The 19,319-nt window shown below is 41.2% G+C and overlaps 1 protein-coding gene across 6 annotated transcripts in view; it reads right to left on the bottom strand.

Moving 5' to 3' along the window:
- The window catches only part of LOC127395306 (transducin-like enhancer protein 1), a 93,345-nt gene that overhangs the window by 9,903 nt on the left and 64,123 nt on the right, over window positions 1-19,319 (bottom strand). For all 6 annotated transcript variants that reach the window (XM_051642032.1, XM_051642033.1, XM_051642035.1 and 3 more), the window contains 5 exons: window positions 5,211-5,460; window positions 3,188-3,435; window positions 1,116-1,263; window positions 589-739; window positions 77-153 (listed from right to left, as the gene is read on the bottom strand). In XM_051642032.1, coding sequence (XP_051497992.1) covers window positions 77-153; window positions 589-739; window positions 1,116-1,263; window positions 3,188-3,435; window positions 5,211-5,460 — 874 coding nt within the window. The remainder of the gene's footprint in view (window positions 1-76; window positions 154-588; window positions 740-1,115; window positions 1,264-3,187; window positions 3,436-5,210; window positions 5,461-19,319) is intronic.

The following is a 19,319-nucleotide window of genomic DNA, read 5'->3' as shown; positions in this document are numbered from 1 at the left end:
GGTGAAGATATCTTAGTTCACCTCTTGGGACTCAGGGTGTTCTATCATTGTTCTTTAAAAGCATCATCATACTCACCTGGAAGATACTGGCTCCATAAGGAGTCCTCCATGCATTAAGAAGGTTATCTTTCCCAGTACTCACAAACCATTTACCTAGAATATATAACAGAAGGACTATGGAAATATTTTAAATAGATATCTGACAGACTTTGGGTTTTCAACTCACATCTATGAAATATGTTAACTAATTACTGTTATGAAAGCTCTCACCATTAATCCACATAGTACTTTGCTTACAATCAATGTGGACACTCATGCTTTTGCATGTTATATTTTAGAAAATCCCTAAACTTTCTAAGTAGAAATGGCTTTTTTTACACTCAAATCAACCTATACAGCAGCCTTTAGAAGAATGGACAGGTATTTGTAGATAAGTACATTTGAATTAATAAAGCAGATATATTTACTCACAATTAAGAAACTGATAAATGCATTTTTATTATCAAATGAGCTATGACTATGTAATAACTAATCAGCGAAGCATGAATTAGAGCCCTGACCCCCAGTTCTATGTTCAGAGCAACTTACCACAGTAAGCAAACTTGAGTGACAACACACAACTCTCATGAAGGTGCAGCTGATACTTGTCAGGTTTATTTACATGTAGCACTTCTACATTACTGCTCTCCATTCCCACAGCTAGCCATTCACCAGTAGGACAATAGCCAAGGGAAAATATCTGAAAATTAAACCATATTTACACTTGTTATTTTTTCCTACAGATACACTTGTTCTTATTTTTTCCTGCAATGGTTAAATTAATTGGGAGAGGGAGAGAGAAGGGCCAAATACAATTCACATAGTACAACAGTAGGACTGCTGTTCAAAACTCAAGTGTCTAAATAAACCCTGTTCTTACCTATAAAGTTAGAAAAAACAGTAGAAGAGAGCTGTCAAGCTATCACTTTGTTCTGGAAACTAAACATATGAAATCTCGAAAATACTGTGTTGTGAACAGTGAAAATGAAGAGAAGGAACTGGGCTCATTCTCAGCTTTCATCCTAGTGTTTCTCTCTCGTCTCACTCCCTCTCAAGCTGCAGGAAAATCCAGTTACCTGAGATGTGAAGTCATGCTGTTGGAGCTGTCTCCCCTCTCTCAAGTCCCAGGATCTCACAGTGTTATCCAAACCTCCTGTCCAGAGCTTGGTACCATCATTAGAAATGTCAATACAGCTGGCTCCGTCTGTGTGGCCCTGGAATTGCCTGATAAAACAAACCAGATTGAATAATGATTTCCTGCCAGAGCTCAAGGTAAACACTGTTGTGGTGTTAGTTTTGGACTCTGAATGTGTATGTCATCTCTTCTGTGTCTGCTGATGGGCAAGAATCAGCCCCTACCTCTTATAAGCATAAAATACAAGAGTATTAAAAAAAAATGTTTTCCACGTGCCAGAGAAATTAATTGCATCATGGCTAGCTGAACAAAGTAAAATATCTCCTATCAGGTTTTGAAAAGAAAAAAAAAAAAAATAATAAAAAAAGCTTGTGAGAACATTAAAGTACAGCAACTGTAGTTAAAAGGATTAAGGACAACTCAGATTAAAATAAGTACTGAGGGAATAAAACTCCTTCAGTTTCAGAAAACAGCTTCTGTATTTCTCTTTGGCTGCAAGGCAAGATGTAGTAATCAGAAGGGATCCAGACAGAGATACAGATAGTTAAAAACAAGCATTGCTGAGTCTGGAAAGTTGCATTCTCTGTGGTAGGCTATCATAAAAATCTAAATGGCACAGTTTGTTTTAAAATCTTCTCATTAGTAATTCTCCGCTTTCAGCAACCAGAAGGTTATCTGAAGTTTTCCTTAATCCTTTTGCAAAAAGCCTTCTGAGGCTCCTGCATTTTTCATCAGCAATTAGCTTTAGGAAAGTCCTGTGCCTCAAGGTGAAAGGTGGAGGGCGGGGGTGAAAAAGGGAACTAGCTTGGGAATGAAGGGTATGAATCACTAAGAGCTGCCACAGAAAGGTCACCGGGCACATTTTGTTTTGTAGCTCTGGTCTCAAAACTCCACTGTTATCAGTTAGCAAGATCAGCCAGTGAGTGGTGGGAACACAATGAACATTCAAAAGGCAAAGACAGTCATCGATGGAGAGAGTGCAACTTTAGAGACTAAGAATGCATAGGGAAAAGTGAAGATTTTATATAAGTAAAATTTTCTTTGCTGACCTAAAAGTTCAACAGAAAGTAAAATTTGCATGCACATTAATATGACTCTGCACATAAGTTAGTTATCAGGTATATATTAGTGGTATACAAAAATTTCACTGAAAAACAGCAGATTAAGGAGCTTCTTCAGTGTTCATGTTCAGAAATTTTAAAAATATCATGGCCTTTCCCAAATTAGGTTTTCTTCTCATAATGCTGTAAGCCACCACCAAATCTTGGTAAGCATAAACCAAAATTTATCTTTTAATAGATGATATGGTGAGTTGCTAAGAGCTATTTCACACATGGCTCCATCTTTCTTTCTCTGTCACAGCACTAACAATGAATTAATGTGCCAGACAGTTTAATCTTCTACTAATACATTAATTAATGATCTAACAAGATTTGAAAAGTAATTTACAGGGCAATTCATTTATTATACTCTTTGCAACCCATTCTAAAACTTTTAGAGAGCAAATTCCCCCCAAAATCTCAAATCCTTTATGCTTTCCTAAAAAACTGAGGGGATCTATAGTTTCAATTGCTTTTGTAGGATTGATTTCATTACTTGTCATCACTAAACAATTATGGAAAATTTATTACTTAACTCTTTATTACTTAACAAGGCTTCAGGCTAAGAACAACCTCAGAGTTCCCTACAAGGCACGTTCAGTCTACATCAGTCACAAATCAGCAGAAATGCTGCTTGCAGAAACTTGCAGACAAAGCCCAACTAACTGAAACCGGCAGGAACTTTTTTAATACTGACTTCAGTAGGCTATGGACCAACCCATTAAGCCCTGACTAGGTCCAGGACTAGGTTGAAGGTACCAAAACTAGTTTCTGCCCAACTCAGGGTGCCAACTGAATTATTTGGCTAAGAAATACTATTTAATATGCTGTCATGAACAAGCACATAAGCATATATCTAGCTGTCCAATGAGTAACTTCAATTAAGCTTTTCTGTAAACAAGTAATGACTCACCTGACCAATGTCTGATTGTGTAGATCCCACACTGCGATGTTCCCATCACTGCAGCAGGAAAAGCACACTTTGGAATCAGGGCTGATAGCCAGAGCATAGCAGGCAGGGGCTGAGGATGTCAGTTCTGCTTTTATACGAGGAGTTGGTGCTGCCAGATCCCATATAGATAATGTGCTGGCTTCCCCACCAACTATTAGGGTGCATCCATCAGGCAGCAATTTACAAGAGCGGATGTAGTTATCTCTGTTCTGTACAACAAAAATCACCTCAGTTATGTTAATAGGTCCCTGCCAATAATGACCACTATCATGATTCTGACTGCATCCAAGTTTTAAATAGTGTATTTTCCATTACCAAAGTACTGAAGAGGAACCAGCAGATCCTAAAGGATTTCAAATGTGTACTTCTCGTCACTAACCAGAGACTGAAGCTGCAGAAATTAAACTGCGGGCTCCTGTTGCCACAGTCTACCCTGTTTTAAACCCGGCAAAAGCAAATCTTCCACCTCATTATGTAAAAGCAGAGCCAAATAAGCTTGCATTTCTGCAAGTGCACTCCATAAGATAAGGTCTTCAGCAACAGAAAGGTTACGGGAAATTACCTTTGATTTCGCTTGTAAGCAACCTAATATGAAAATGCAGTTCAAGTTTCATGCCATCAGGTTCTGGAGTCTTCTTTTAAATACTATTTTCCATTCACCATTTTAAAGTTAAAATATTAAGTATTCCCATGCTGGTCATGGATTTATGTTGGTCCTTTGCTGTGCAGCATAATTCTTACTGTACTTTATATTATTAGTTTCACATTTGTGATACTACCACTGATTGAGAAGTACTACAGGAGACTTTGAGGTGGAAAACATTTCAACCTTCACTTATTACCAGCTTGACTCCTTAAGTAGTGGATGCCCATTTCTCCGTAACAGGTGCCAAATTATCAAGTTATCAGTTCTTTAGGAAATGAAGGCTTAAGATGTCTAACTCAAAAGATACAAAAAAAATCACTGCAAGCAGCAGTCAACAGCATTCTTTCTACTACTATTTTTTTTTTTTTTAATACACAGTAAAAGAGCAATAAGCAAAAAAGCAATAAAATTGCCTTAGTTAGTCAGCCATTACTTCTACATAACTAAAATGAAAGCAGCTGGAACTGCGCAGACACATAATTGCCAAAGAACAGTACACATGCTCAACCAAGCTTTTACTACTAGACAACTAATGTACAGGTACCAATAAATAAAAGGTATAGACTACAAACACCAAACCAAACAAAAAAACCCCAGCATATCTAATTGGATCAACATGGAAGATGAAATTATTTTCATTCCGAATATATATCACTGTGCTTCACAACATTAAGTCGTCTCAGGTAACATTTCACAAACATCTATATTGCTATGAATAAGAGAAGCATCTTTTATTGAGTCATTAACTTTTTTGAGTTAGCTTTTCAGCTAACTATACTATACCAGACTCATTCCCTTTTGTATCCTGCAGATGTGAAACAACCAAGCAAAATGTGTAATTTGTAGATCACCAACAAAAGCATAGTGAGACTTAAAGTGAACTTGGTATCTTGTCACTTTATTTCATATGGTTGCTACCCTCTTCCAAAAAAAAGAGGTTGCCACTCCTGGTGTAAAACAACTAGGAAGGTTCTGTGTAGTCCAGCATAAGCCAGGGTACACTCCTTTTAAACTCATGCACAAAAATCATTAGTATGACTAGAAGTAAAAAAAAAATAAATTAAAAAAAAAATCAAGAAATCTTGATTCTCTCTACTCAGAAATCTTATCAGTTATTTGACTCTTAGTGATAATATTTATGCCTAAACAAACAAGCACTCTTCTCTGTAACTCCACCTGTCATGTGTTAAAATAGAAAGACAGCTAAATATGTAAAGCAGGAAACAGAACCGCTTGCCATTTCCTTGTAATACGAACAAAATCCAGACAAGCACGGTTATTTCCTTATCGATTCTCCAAGGAGAAGCTACCCTTGTGCACAGGTTCCTGTTCACCTACCAGGCAGTCCAGCTGAGAGACCGGGCTCTTGTTGCCAGGCTGGCTGATGTCCCAGACTTTGACGCAACCCTTCCCACCCGTGTACACGTGTCTTGTGGGGTTGCTGATGGTAACTGCACACACAACTTCCCCATGGCTCAGAGTGTTGATCTGACGGGCATGGCGCGGAATTCCTGGACCGATGAGGGCATCAGGAGGGAAAGGAACTGGCTGCATCTGACCGTCTGCAGTAACGTGAAAGGAGTAGGCTCTTTTGGGGAAGGGAAAGAAGAATTAAGAAAAAAAATAAATAAATCAGCCAGTGCCTTCTTACACACAAGGAAAGCACAGTATTTTTTTGTTTGATGTCTTCGCCAACGTTTTCCTCATGAAAATCAGAACTACAGTGCCAACTAATACAGGCACAGGAAACCTCAGACAGAAACAAGGATTCACAATAGGTATTTTCAGCTTGCCTCACATAAAGTACTAGTGCAGTGGCGAAGCATGCTAAATTCCAACCTCAATTCTATAGATCAAGATCATGGCTGCTATCCCTCAGCCACCTGGATCTTTCAGACCCTGGTTTCTAGCCAGAAGTTCCAAGTCTCAGCACTGCAATCCTGAAGCAGTAGTCCCTCATCAGGCACTACTCTTTCAGACTTCTTCCATGAGGCTTGCACCTGTTGCCTTGCACTAGCCAAAGGTCAACTTTTCCTCTGTTCCTGCAGCTCATCTTTAACATCAGCACCAGCTGTGCTCACAATGCCTCTTTTTCCAGTGCTTTAAACAGAAAATGAAAGCATGCAGAGCAGCTGCACACACCTTTAATGAGAAAGCTGATACTATCTTATCTTAATTATGTTTTCTTGAATAAGTATTTTGGAAAAGGTGAAAGGCTCCGTTTCCCAGATAGTTTTGGCACTTCTGTAACACCTGTTATTCATGTTCAACACATGTTTTCAAGTATATGGAAACTGAGGGATAAGAAAGTGAATCTCAGCACGGAATAAAAAAAGTCCTCCTTGGAGAAAGTACACAAAATTATTTCTTCATGATCACTGTAATGTTTAAAGTCAGCTCTAGTCAAGGACCAAGGCACAAATAGCAGCTAATAAAAGTTTCAGGTGCAGGGTTGTGGTTTTTTTTGTTTTGTTTTAAATAATAATTAAAATACTACTGCAAAAGGCTGCTTTTTGTAATACTGGTGAACTCTTTTTTGCTTGTTCTATTTTAATCACATCCATAGTTCACATTTTTGATGCTGCTGTTACATTAACACCACTCTCCAAGAGTCCAAAGCAGATAAAAAATTGTGAGATCTGAGTATGCTTTTTTCTTTTTATTTTTCTTTTTTTCCTAATGAGCTACTGTATCCCTAGCAATAACTTTATTTTTCTAATATATTCTTGTGTTTAGAATTGCCCTTCCTTTTCCAAATGTAGCTTCTCCCTCAGAAATCTTCAGCCACTGGAGCTCAAGTAATAACATTGCATGTCTCTTCCATGTAGACCCAACAATACGTGCTCTGAGACATTATTTTCAAAGTATTTTACAGCATATTTCCAAGTACTGCACAGTTGGAGAGGAACGAACAAGCAAGATGCCTGGATTCATAACAGACATCACAAAACAACTGACTATATACAGGAGGAGAGCACAAGATGGACCTTTAAAAAAAAGTGGAGAAACAAAAGAACTCTACAGTTCTTTCCTAAAGAAGCTGACAATGGGAATAGTCACCCATGTAGTATCACAGTTTTCTCAGAAGGGAAGGGTAAAACTGCTCAGCAGTAACCACTATTAAAGAAAAAATTAAGTGCATATACATGCAATTCCTGTACCTCATTCATGATTCATGGTTGGACATGTGAGTTGAAATCCTGCTCAGAGAATATAAAGAAATGGAGGATGAGTGATGACAAAACTTTTTTGTCACGAAGTGTTAGGAATAGGAAATGCAAGGTAAGAAAGGAAGTGCAAAGTTCCCCCCCTTGCATGTATTCAAGATGCACAGTATACTGAATGTATTTCTTCCCATGGCACCTCTTTTCTTTTGTGTGAAGAATTAATGGAAAAGGCTTAACTACAAATCTGTATAATTTCTGTGAAGAAAACTAGAGTTAGGACTGTCCCAAAGTATTTATTCACTGAATAGATGAGACATGGGATGTGAGAAGAAGCAGAAGAGGAGTGGCAACAAGACTGCTCAAGGCTGATCAACTGCTCACGTTCAAGTACAGAATCCAACTAACGAGTCATAGCACTTAAGAGCCTGAAAAGTTGGGCCCCATCCTGGGCTCCTGATCAAAGTAATTCGCAGTATATTTGTTAGCAGTAAGAGTACACAGAATTACACAACTTTGAAGTCTCAGCCTGCCCTTGGTTTTATCATGGACAGAAGAAAAACAACTAAGTAAGTATTAAGCAATTTTTTTCCAGCTTGTTTAAGATCAATAATGCACTTGCACATGATTTTTTTTTTAATGGAAAGTTACAGAGTAAATGTTCTGTTCAATTCAAAAAAACACTTCCATGCGTACACACAGCTTCTCAGTTCTTGTTGAAAGAGGTGGGAGGAGACATTTTTCAGGCAATTCATGCACAGTGTGGAATTACAATGTCTCTTCTGCTCAGAAACATCAAATACATACCCAGTGTACTTCTAATCATATAGAATTTTACCAGTAAACCCATGTTTGAAGAACAGTTACGTAAATCATAAAAGCAGTTTTTCTTTTTTATCATCATGAGCAGGCATTTGCTTCCAAGACTGGTTGGTCTAGGACTCAGGGTAACTGAGTCTGTGGGCCTAATAAACACACCAGTGAAAGTTTCTTGGAAGCAAAGACTGCCTTTTCTACAGTGCAACTTATCAGCAATCCACTGAGACGGCTACACATTGCCAAAGCCCTCTGTCCCTGCCAAGACAAGCACATGAAAAAGCAAATGCTTCTGTCTGCTTGAAGATCAGTGACATGTGCTAGCATCACCACTGTCAGCATACTCATTTGGTTTAGTAACTAGGTACTATGACTTTTCATTACACATACCTTCTACTTTGAAAAAACTTGCATTAGTTGCAAGACTGACACTCCCTAGACAAGAAAAGCTTCTTTCTCCAGAAGAACACAGTACTGAAGACAGCAAAGACAGTTATTTCCAGCTCAGTCGCTGTTGTTCTTGTCTACTTCTCCATGTCACCCTGACAGAGGGCCCACTCTCTTACTTCTGGGGAGGACTGTACTTCCAGTGCTACACCTACAGACGTGTAGATGTACTCACACACAATCAAGAAAGGACTCAATTTTTCATTCTGTGGATACAACCAGAGGCCTAAATTCTCAAAACTCACACACGTTTGGTTGTCCAAAGTTAAACTAATCAATATTTAGTAAAATTCTTGAGTTCTCTAAAGCTGAAAGTATTTCTTGACAGACACTCTTCACCCACCCATTTTTCTCCTCAATAAATTGCATCTGAATTTCTGAACACTGCAAAAATGCATTTTGCATTTTTGTCCTATTACAATGAACTTTTAGAACTGACAGTATATGCCAGAAACTGCTGTTCAGATTCATGGTGATCATGGATTTCTTCCTCATGCACAGCATTCTGGTTCTGTGAAATGACTGGATTCCATGATTATCCATTTTTGGTTAAATGACTGTTAGCATTAAGATAGCCCTTCCTCATCTGGTGCTAAAAACCACAGTGAAGAAAAGTTCTTACAGAATGCAATTACAATTTAAGAGAAAACAAGCTAAGTACATATCCATTAAATGTAAATATACACTCGTATTTAATTGTATATTATGAAAGAACAGTTATAAAACAAACTTGCATGCCTTTTATTTAGGAAAGAGTTCTGAGAAGCAGTATACTTTCACTTCTTATTATATTCTTAGTAACAGAAAAATTCTTCTTATCTCTTGCATCCAAAGATGACTTCTCACCTGTGTCAAAGGAGAACTGGGAACCTGCAGAGCTCCTATACATTACAACATAGTAGGTAATACTACCACAACCCAGTTTCTCTGGTCATTATGGCTCTCCAATTTCCAAACAAATATCAAGTAAATCTATAATAATTACCATGTGACATGCTGAGGACAGCTCAGAATACTAAATTCACTGCTCAAAAAACATGGCAAATCAACTAAACTACCTAGCTGCTGTCTACTCTAAGTATTCAGACTGATATAATGCATACAATTTCTACCTACTTAAGGTACCATGCTTTTGAAAAAAGAAGCTTCCACTTCAACCCTTCAATTCAAACAGAATTCTATTACCTAGCACAAAGATCCCCCAACTGCAAAGCACAAAAACAGACAACTCCTTCTACTGATGAGTGCATTTGACTTTCAGCTTTTCTTTGTACTCCAGCATATTTTCAGTTATCACAATAAACATTGAATATCTGAGTATTTATATAGGATGAAATGGCAAGAAGTAAACATAAAGGTATTTGTACAGAAATAACAAAATCTTTAACTTCACACATGTCATCAAATAATTTTATTCAGAGATACTAGGTGGGAGAAGCCAACCTATTATAGCCAAATTGAATATAATTTAAAAAAAAATATTGCTCATTGTACATTCACTGAACAAGTGTAAAGATAAAGGGAATTTACATCTTTTTAACTTCTGCCTTGAGCAATTCCACAACAATATACTATTCCATTCCCAAAACACATAGAAAAGTCAGCTACCTAGAAGTTGAAAGAGTTAGTATCTACCACATGAAATTTCCCTTTTCTATTAAATAAGAAATGTGTATTTTCAGCTCTTTATGTCTGTGTCTAACACCTTACACTTCAATTAAAACCACATTTGAAAAAAAACACTGAGAAATGCAGTTGTACTCGATGCTACAATTCACAATTTAGACACCAGAGAAGCAGCTCTGTAGACACACATTTACCACTGAGCTTGAAAAGCCATGTTCAGTGCACAGTCCAACTATTTGAAGGTGTGATTGACATGAAGGAGAAATCCACAGCAGCATTAATTTCGCAGCTATAGGAGACTAAAAGCTAAATAAGTACTCTGCTAGAAAGGCTATGAAAGAAAAAACTTGATTACAGGAACACACCAAGATCTATAGTCCAGGGCATATTTAAATGTATCAAAATAGCAGACTGAAGGTGGCAGACACTACATGTCCATATGCAAAACTAGTACTGATTTTCCACTCAGGACTAGTAGTAGTTTCCCAACTTAAATATAATTATTGATTAGGTTTTGTCTCAAGGTAATCTGGAAGGAAAAGGACACGTGTGGCATCTCTTCCCCCAACAAAAAAAAAAAAACAAAAACTCCCACAATCAACAAAACAAAAAACAGAAAAGCTGCTAAGAAAAGAATAATCTACTGATGGGAAACAACTTTGAAACCAAGATGAAAACCTGTTTCATGCGTGTTTATACACATATAGATTATCAAGTCCTTGTCTGTAATAGTAATTACTGAACTACAGACAGCTAGAGAAAACAGCTAATTTAAGAACACATCTGTGTATATCAAAATGTCAAAGTAATATGAAATACCTATTAACAATTGCACAGGTTAACTCATTTGTATAATTGAGAAATTGCTGCAGACACACTGACTTTCTAGATTGCTTCCTTATTTCCCAAGTACCTCTGTATTTCTACTAACAAGGTTAGACTCTGCAAAGAGCAAAACATTTAGGAACATTAAAAGATGGTACTAAAGATATATTTAACTAAGTTACAAAACAAGGCAATCAAAATAGAATTGTAGAATCGTCAAGGTTGGAAAAGACCTTCAAGATCATCAAGTCCAAACATCTACCCTACAACCCCAAACCACTAAACCATCTTATAAAAAAACATGTCTACCCCTTTTTTTAACATCTCTGGGGATGGTGCCTTCACCATCCACCAAATACAGGCTTTACAGACAACAGACCCTTAATAAAAGCAGATAGACAACTCGGAGTGGGTTCTTAAGAGCCTGCTGGTTTTCCTAACAAGCTAGTTATTAACACATCTCAGAGTACAAAGCCGTTGAAGAAAACTGGGTGCTATGAGAAACATAATTTCTTTGGAGAAAAAGGAACTTAACTTTCTCTTGGAAGCAGGGCTGGGTGAAGAAGATGGTCAAAGCAGAACCACTGATAAAATTGTGAAACCATGGCTGGGATTGAACTTAAAAATTTTCTTTACCACATGCAACAAGACTCAGCCTAAACTCTGCACAGAATCACAGAATCATAAAATCATATGGTTAAGTTTGGAAAGGACCTCAAAGATCATCTAGTTCCAACCTCCATGTTATGAGAGGGACCCCTTCCAATAGACCAGGCTGTACAAGGCCTCATCCAGTCTGGCTTTGAACACATCGACAGAGGGGGCTTTTGCAGTCTCCCGGGGCAACTTGTACACAGTCCTCCAGCTGCAGTCTCACAAGAGCAGAGGGACAGAATCACCTCCCTTGACATGCTGGCTGTGCCTCTTTTGATGCAGCCCAGAATGCAAGCACAAACTGGTAGCTCATGTCGAGCTTCTCATCTACTAACACCTCCAGGTCCTTCTCCTCAGGGATGTTCTCTATCCATTCTTCATCCAGCCTGTATTTGTGCAGGATCTTGCACTTGGCTTTGTTGAACTTCATGAGGCTGGCACTGGCCCACCTCTCCAGCCTGTCAAGGTCCCTCTGGATTGCCTCCTTTCTAGCGTGTCAGTTACTCCACGCAGCTCGGTATTGTCAGAAAACTTGTTAAGGATACACTCAATCCCACTGTCCCTGTCATTAACAAAGATCTGAAAAGAAATTCAATGTGACACCTTAATTGCACTCTAGGAAAAGGCAGATTTTGGAAGTAAAACCAGTACTCCACTAGTTTGCATTACTATATAACCTATGTACAGAAACTGTAGGAGACTAGCATATTGGAGGTAAGAGATACTCACACACTGCAGGTAGCAGATGGCATCTAGCTAAGCTGTAGTCAATGAAGACTAAATCAATAGATAGCTCTAAAGCTGTCAATGGAAAGATAACAAATAAGTTTATGGATTTTTAGGTTTGCCTTAGGTAAGCAAAGTCACTTTAGGAAATTAATTACTTAGTCCAACTAACGCAGCCACAAAAGAACATTAAGGATACATGAAATGAAGTGGAGAGTAAGGAGTACATATCAAAGTACATGATCTACGAGGTAGTGTGAATGAAGCACTGAAAACACTAAATAAAAATATTAGAAAAACTGCCCCAAACCACACAGACTGTAATTTAGCTGTGAAATAGCAGGATGCAAAGTGTAGCAGCATACTTATGACTGCTTTTGTGCCTTGAATAGTGCAACAATAAGAACTGAGCAACAGAAATTTTCTGACTTGTTAAAAGAATTATAGCTTATAAAATATTGCCAAGCATTACTAATGGAATAAGTCATTAAAAGCTTATGAATATACTTATAAGTAAAACCTTAAAACCACTGGATTATGTGATCTCCAGAAATTTCTTATGTAAGTATGCCAAATTCCACTAAAGTCAGCAAGAATGAGTCTGACCCTTAATAAAAGAATCGTTTGAGAACAAAGCCTGTTCCTTACTGTACTGAATCTAAATACACCACTATCTGACACCTAACACCAACTCCCTGAACTCTCACTTCAATAGCCTTCTCAATATCCCACCAATTTTTCTTTAAGTAAATTTAGCAAGTTTCTCATACTGACAACAGGTAGGAAAGTCTGTTTTCAGAAGCACGGTGGGCAACAACAAAAATACATTCAAAAAGGGTCCAAGACAACTGTCCACAGCCCTTTCTCTGTAGCCAACTCTTCTCTGCCAGGTACTTCTACACTGTCGACTCTCCTCTGGGACGATCTGGTGCAGATCAGCAGGATGTACGAACTTGAAGCAGTGTCTGGTGGAGAGTCAGCAATGGAGAGTTGGTCACGGCAGACAGCTGGTGCCAGACAGTTGTCCCTTTCCATTGAGGGTGGCTTTCCTAATCTAAATCTACTCTTTCCTACTGTTAAGAAAATAAAGAAGGAAACACATACTTCTTTGCCTATAACCTGGTATACTTTTAAGGATATATGCATGACCAACATCACAATGTATCACTAGCTATTGAAAGTAGTTTCAAATTAAGGCAAACAGAAATCATAGAATCATAGAATCATAGAATCCTAGGGGTTGGAAGGGACCTCGAAAGATCATCTAGTCCAACCCCCCTGCCAGAGCAGGGTCACCTAGAGTACATTACACAGGAAGGCGTCCAGGCGGGTTTTGAATGTCTCCAGCGAAGGAGACTCCACAACCTCTCTGGACAGCCTGTTCCAGTGCTCTGTCACTCTTACAGTAAAAAAATTTTTCCTGATATTCATCTTAAACCTCCTATGCTCCAACTTGTATCCATTACTCCTTGTCCTATCACTGGTCATCACCGAAAAAAGCTTAACTCCATCGTCTTGACACTCACCCTTTACATATTTGTAAACATTGATGAGGTCCCCCCTCAGTCTCCTCTTCTCCAAACTAAAGAGACCCAGCTCCCTCAGCCTTTCCTCATAAGGGAGATGTTCCACTCCCTTAATCATCCTTGTGGCTCTGCGCTGGACTCTTTCAACCAGTTCCCTGTCCTTCCTGAACTGAGGGGCCCAGAACTGGACACAATATTCCAGATGTGGCCTCACCAATGCAGAATAGAGGGGGAGGAGAACCTCTCTTGACCTACTAACCACACCCTTTCTAATACACCCCAGGATGCCATTGGCCTTCTTAGCCACAAGGGCACACTGCTGGCTCATGGTCATCCTCCTGTCTACCATGACCCCCAGGTCCCTTTCACCTACACTGCTCTCCAGCAGGTCAGCCCCCAACCTGTACTGGTACATGGCGTTTTTCTTCCCCAAATGCAAAACTCTACACTTGCTCTTGTTAAACTTCATCAGGTTTTTCCCCGCCCAAGTCTCCAGCCTGTCTAAGTCTCTCTGAATGGCAGCACAGCCTTCTGGTGTGTCAGCCACTCCTCCCAGCTTGGTGTCATCAGCAAACTTGCTGAGGGTACATTCTGTGCCCTCATCCAGGTCGCTGATGAAGATGTTGAACAACACCGGTCCCAGTACCGACCCCTGAGGGACTCCACTAGTCACAGGCCTCCAACTAGATTCTGCCCCATTGACTACAACTCTCTGACTTCTTCCTTTCAACTAGTTCTTGATCCACCTCACTGCCTGATCATCAAACCCATACTTGATCAACTTATCTACAAGGATGCTGTGGGAGACGGTGTCAGATGCTTTACTGAAATCAAGATAGACCACATCTACCGCTCTACCATCATCTATCCACCTAGTAATTTCCTCATAGAAGGCTATGAGGTTAGTCAAACATGACTTACCCTTGGTAAAACCATGCTGACTGCTCTTGATGACCCCCATCTCCTTGATATGTCTAGAGATAGTGCCAAGGACAAGTTGTTCCATTACCTTTCCAGGGATGGAGGTGAGGCTGACCGGTCTATAGTTACCTGGGTCCTCCTTCTTGCCCTTCTTGTAGACTGGAGTGACATTTGCTATCCTCCAGTCCTCAGGCACCTCTCCAGTTACCCATGACTTACCGAAGATGATGGAGAGTGGACTAGCAATGACCTCCGCCAGCTCCCTCAGCACCCTTGGATGCATTTCATCCGGACCCATCGATTTATGGATGTCCAGATTATGCAACTGATCCCTAACCCAATCCTCATCTAGTATGTCCTCACCTATCTTGACTACTTCTGGGGTTATATGAATCTGGGGCTCATGGGAAAAGCCTGCAGGAGTAAAGACAGAGGCAAAGAAGGCATTCAGCACCTCTGCCTTCTTTATATCCTCTGTCACCAGGGCACCCACCTCATTCAGCAGTGGGCCTATATTGCCTCTGGTATTAGCTTTGTTGGCTATGTATTTGAAAAAGCCCTTTCTACTGTCCTTAACCCGACTTGCAAGGTTAAGTTCCAAGGAGGCCTTAGCTTTCCTAGTTGCCTCCCTACATTCCCTGACAACATTCCTATATTCCTCCCAAGTGACCAGTCCCTCCTTCCATGATCTATAGATTTTCCTCTTCCACTTGAGTTTCCCCAGCAGTTCCTTTTTTAACCACGCTGGTCTCCTAGCTCCCTTACTAGATTTTCTACCCATTGGGACACACTGATGCTGTGCTTGCAAGAAGTGGTCCTTGAATATTGTCCAGCTATCTTGAGCCCCTTTACCTTCTAGCACTCTGTCCCATGGGACTTCCCTTAACAATTGGTTGAGGAGGCCGAAGTTTGCTCTGTAGAAGTCCAGGGTTCTGGTCCTGCTGGAAATTCTGTTCCTCCCACACAGGATCCTGAACTCCACCATCTCATGGTCACTGCAGCCAAGGTTGCCATTGACCACCACTGCTTCAATAAGGCCCTCCTTGTTGGTGAGCACAAGATCCAGCAGCGCTCCTCTTCTAGTTGGCTTATCCACCATTTGCATTAAGAAGTTGTCATCAATGCATTGGAGGAACCTCCTAGACTGTGAAAGGCTGGCTGTATAAGTCTTCCAGCAGATATCGGGATAGTTAAAATCTCCCATGAGGACCAAGGACTGCAGTTGTGAGGCTGCTTTCAGCTGCCTGTAGAAAGCCTCATCAACTTCCTTATCTTGATCAGGAGGTCTGTAGTAGACCCCCACAACTGTGTCACCCATACTACCCTGTCCTTTAATTCTTACCCACAGAATTTCAACTCGCCCCTCATCAGCCCCTGTACAAAACTCAATACATTCTAGTTGCTCTCTCACATAAAGAGCAACTCCACCACCTCGCTTCACCGACCGATCTTTCCTAAAAAGCACATAGCCATCCATGGCCACATTCCAGTCATGTGAGCTGTCCCACCATGTCTCTGTTATTGCTACCAGATCATAACCCTTAGACCACACACAGACCTCTAACTCTTCCTGTTTATTCCCCATGCTGCGTGCATTGGTGTACAGGCATTTCAGGAAGCAAGTAGAGCACATCGGTGGGACTAAATCCTCCTTAGCCCATCCTCCTACAGGCCCTGGTATGTTCCTCTTGGGCTTGTCCCTAACAGACCCAGTTTTCTCCCCTTCCCCCTTCACATCTAGTTTAAAGCTCTCTCAATGAGCCCTGCTAAGTCCTGCCCCAAAAGCCTTTTCCCCCTCTGGGACAGGTGCATCCCACCTGCCACCATCAGGCCAGGTGTCTCATAGAGCAGCCCATGATCAAAAAAGCCAAAGCCCTGCCTTTGGCACCAGTCTCTTAGCCATTCATTCATCATTAAACTCTTCCTGCTTATCTCTCCACCCATTCTTGCAGGAGGTATGGAGGCAAACACGACTTGTGCTCCAGACCCCCTAACTAGCCGTCCCAGGGCCCTGAAGTCTCTCTTCATTGCCCTTACATTTCTTGTAGTAATTTCGTCACTGCCAACCTGAAAAATCAGCAGTGGGTAGTAATCAGATGGATTTACCATACTAGAGAGTTTCCTTTTAACATCTCTAATGCGAGCCCCAGGGAGGCAGCAGACCTCCCTGTGGGATGGGTCAGGTCTACAGATGGGCCCTTCTGTTCCCCTCAGAAGGGAGTCACCCACCACAATTACCCTCCTTTCCTTCTTAGTTGAAGAAGTCCTAAGTCGTGGAGCTGAGCGACAAGTCATAGGCGGTTCACTAGACAAATCTGTCACTCCAGCTTCATTTTCCTTTCCTTGAAGTTCCAAGACCTCGTACCTATTCTTCAAGGGCAATTCGGAGGATGGACGGAGTTGGGAGGGTTTTTTCTTGCCTCTCCGAGGACGGACCTCCCTCCATTCCTCCATGTCCCTAACGCTCTCTCCTTCTGTCTGAGAACAGGAGGGAAGGGGATCCATCACTTGTTCTAGCATCTCTTCCTCCTGCCCTTGCCTCAGGGTTTGACTCCACCAATCTATTTCATTCTCACATTCTCTGATAATTCTCAGTCTTTCAACCTCCTCTGTCAGTCTAACCACCTGCCTGAGGAGATCATCGATTTGCTCGCACCGCACACACGCGGTGCCACTGGCTCCCTCTGGCACCAGTGCCAGGCTCAGGCACTCGCTGCAGCCAGAGACCTGCACGGCTGCATGCCTGCTCAGAACCTCCGTCTGAGTTCCCATATCCTTCTTCAATACAGTTTTAGGGCGTGTTGCCACCATGCTAGAGAAATTTACTGGTGTTCTCTGCTTCCTGCCTCCACTCACGCCGCTCTCCCCCTGCCCTCGCGCTCCCAGCCCTCGCGCCACTTCACTCCCTGCTCCTGCCGCTGCCGCTCTGCGCTCTCACCGCTGCCGCGTGCTCTGAGGGAGCTGCCGAGATGGCCGCTTTTAAACCTTGCCGCGGTTCTCAGCCACACCCCCTGCCACGTCAGCCTTCCTGCTCCTCTCAGGATTCCCGCTCAGACTCGGGTCTCCTCGCTCTGCTCCGGCTTCGCCGTCTCCGGGAAGCCCGGTCTCTTCTCTAATCCTCAGTAATTAAAGGAGCAGCTCTCACCGCTGCCGCTCTGCGCTCTCACCGCTGCCGCGTGCTCAAAAATATGTGTGTATTTAACTTTTAACACAATGTGTTAAAACTTAGACAGAATCATAAAACTATTCAGGCTGGAAAAGACCCTTGGGATCACCAAGTCCATCCCTACTCCACAAAGTTCTCCCCTAAACCATATCCACCAACACCACATCCAAATGACACAAAGACATCCAGGAATGAGGACTCAACCACCTCCCTGGGCAGCCTATTCCAGTGTCTAAACACCCTTTCTGTGAATTTTTTTTTTCCTAATATCCACTCTTAACCTACCCTGTTGCAGCTTGAAGCCATTCCCTCTTGTTCTGTCACTAATTACCTGTGAGAAGAGACCAGCACCAGCCTCTCTACAATGACCTTTCAGGCAGCTGTAGAGACTGATGAGGTCTCCCCTCAGCCTCCTCTTCCTCAAACTAAACATTCACAGCTCCTTCAAGCATTCTCCGTAAGATTTATTCTCTAGGCCCTTCACCAGCTTCATTGCCCTCCTCTGTACTCGCTCCAGCACCTAGATATCTCTCTTGAATTGAGGTGCCCAAAACTGGACACAATACTCCAGGTGTGGCCTCACCAGTGCTGACTACAGGGGGACAACCACCTCTCTACTTCTGCTGGTCACACTATTTCTAATGCAAGCCAGGATGCCACCGGCTTTCTTGGCCACCTGGGCACACTGCTGGCTCATATTCAGCCGCTTGTCAGTTAGAAACCCCAGGTCCTTTTCTGCCAGACAGCTTTCCAGCCACACTTCCCAAGCCTGATGGTTGTCTGGGGTTGTTGTGGCCCAAGTGCAGGACCTGGCACTTGGCCTTGTTGAAGCCCATACCAGTAACATCAGCCTAATGACAGAATCTACCCAAGTCTCTCCATAGAGCCTCCCTATCCTCATGCAGATCAACATCCTATAAGACAGCATCCTGTAAGCATTAGTTTGAAATGGTCCTGAAGCTACAAAAAGAATTAAACCATGACAGACTGGTTAACAAGACAGTACATAAGAGAACACCCAACATAGAAGTGCAACATGTTAAGTGCATTCCAAAACTATGTTAGCATCTAGCTAGAGAGAAACTACTCTAACTGCAGCTTTCTGTTGAAAGAGAAGACAGGACTGAGTGCCAAGCACTGATGGGACAAAAGGTTCTAAGAGGCTGTTGAAAAACCTATTATGATTTCCTCTGGCCAACTCTCTCCAAGAAAACGTATCAGTCAAATTTGCAGTCTACAGTCTGTTTGTACCTGCATAGACTAGTTGTCCTGAAATACTTAAAATATAATCACATTTTTTTAAGAGGTTATACTTACTTATGATTCTACTATAAATGAATAAGCTCAGTCTCAATTAAAGTCAAATTACTGAATAATTGATGTATCCTGTTCTGGTTATTTTATTGAAACATAAATAAGCTAGAGCATCACACAAGAATTTTATATAACCACCTCTTCATAAATAATTACAACATTTAAATTAAAATAACCTGTTGTGAAAAGTATACTACATCTATGCACCACCTGCTGCACAAATGTTTCATAATCCTTTTGCTGTCCTTTCCCTTTTGTTTGT

Source organism: Apus apus, chromosome Z, assembly GCF_020740795.1.
Source record: "Apus apus isolate bApuApu2 chromosome Z, bApuApu2.pri.cur, whole genome shotgun sequence".
Classification (NCBI taxonomy): Eukaryota; Metazoa; Chordata; class Aves; order Apodiformes; family Apodidae; genus Apus; species Apus apus.
Note: the sequence above shows the minus strand (reverse complement) of the source record. Positions and strands in the feature narration are given on the sequence as shown.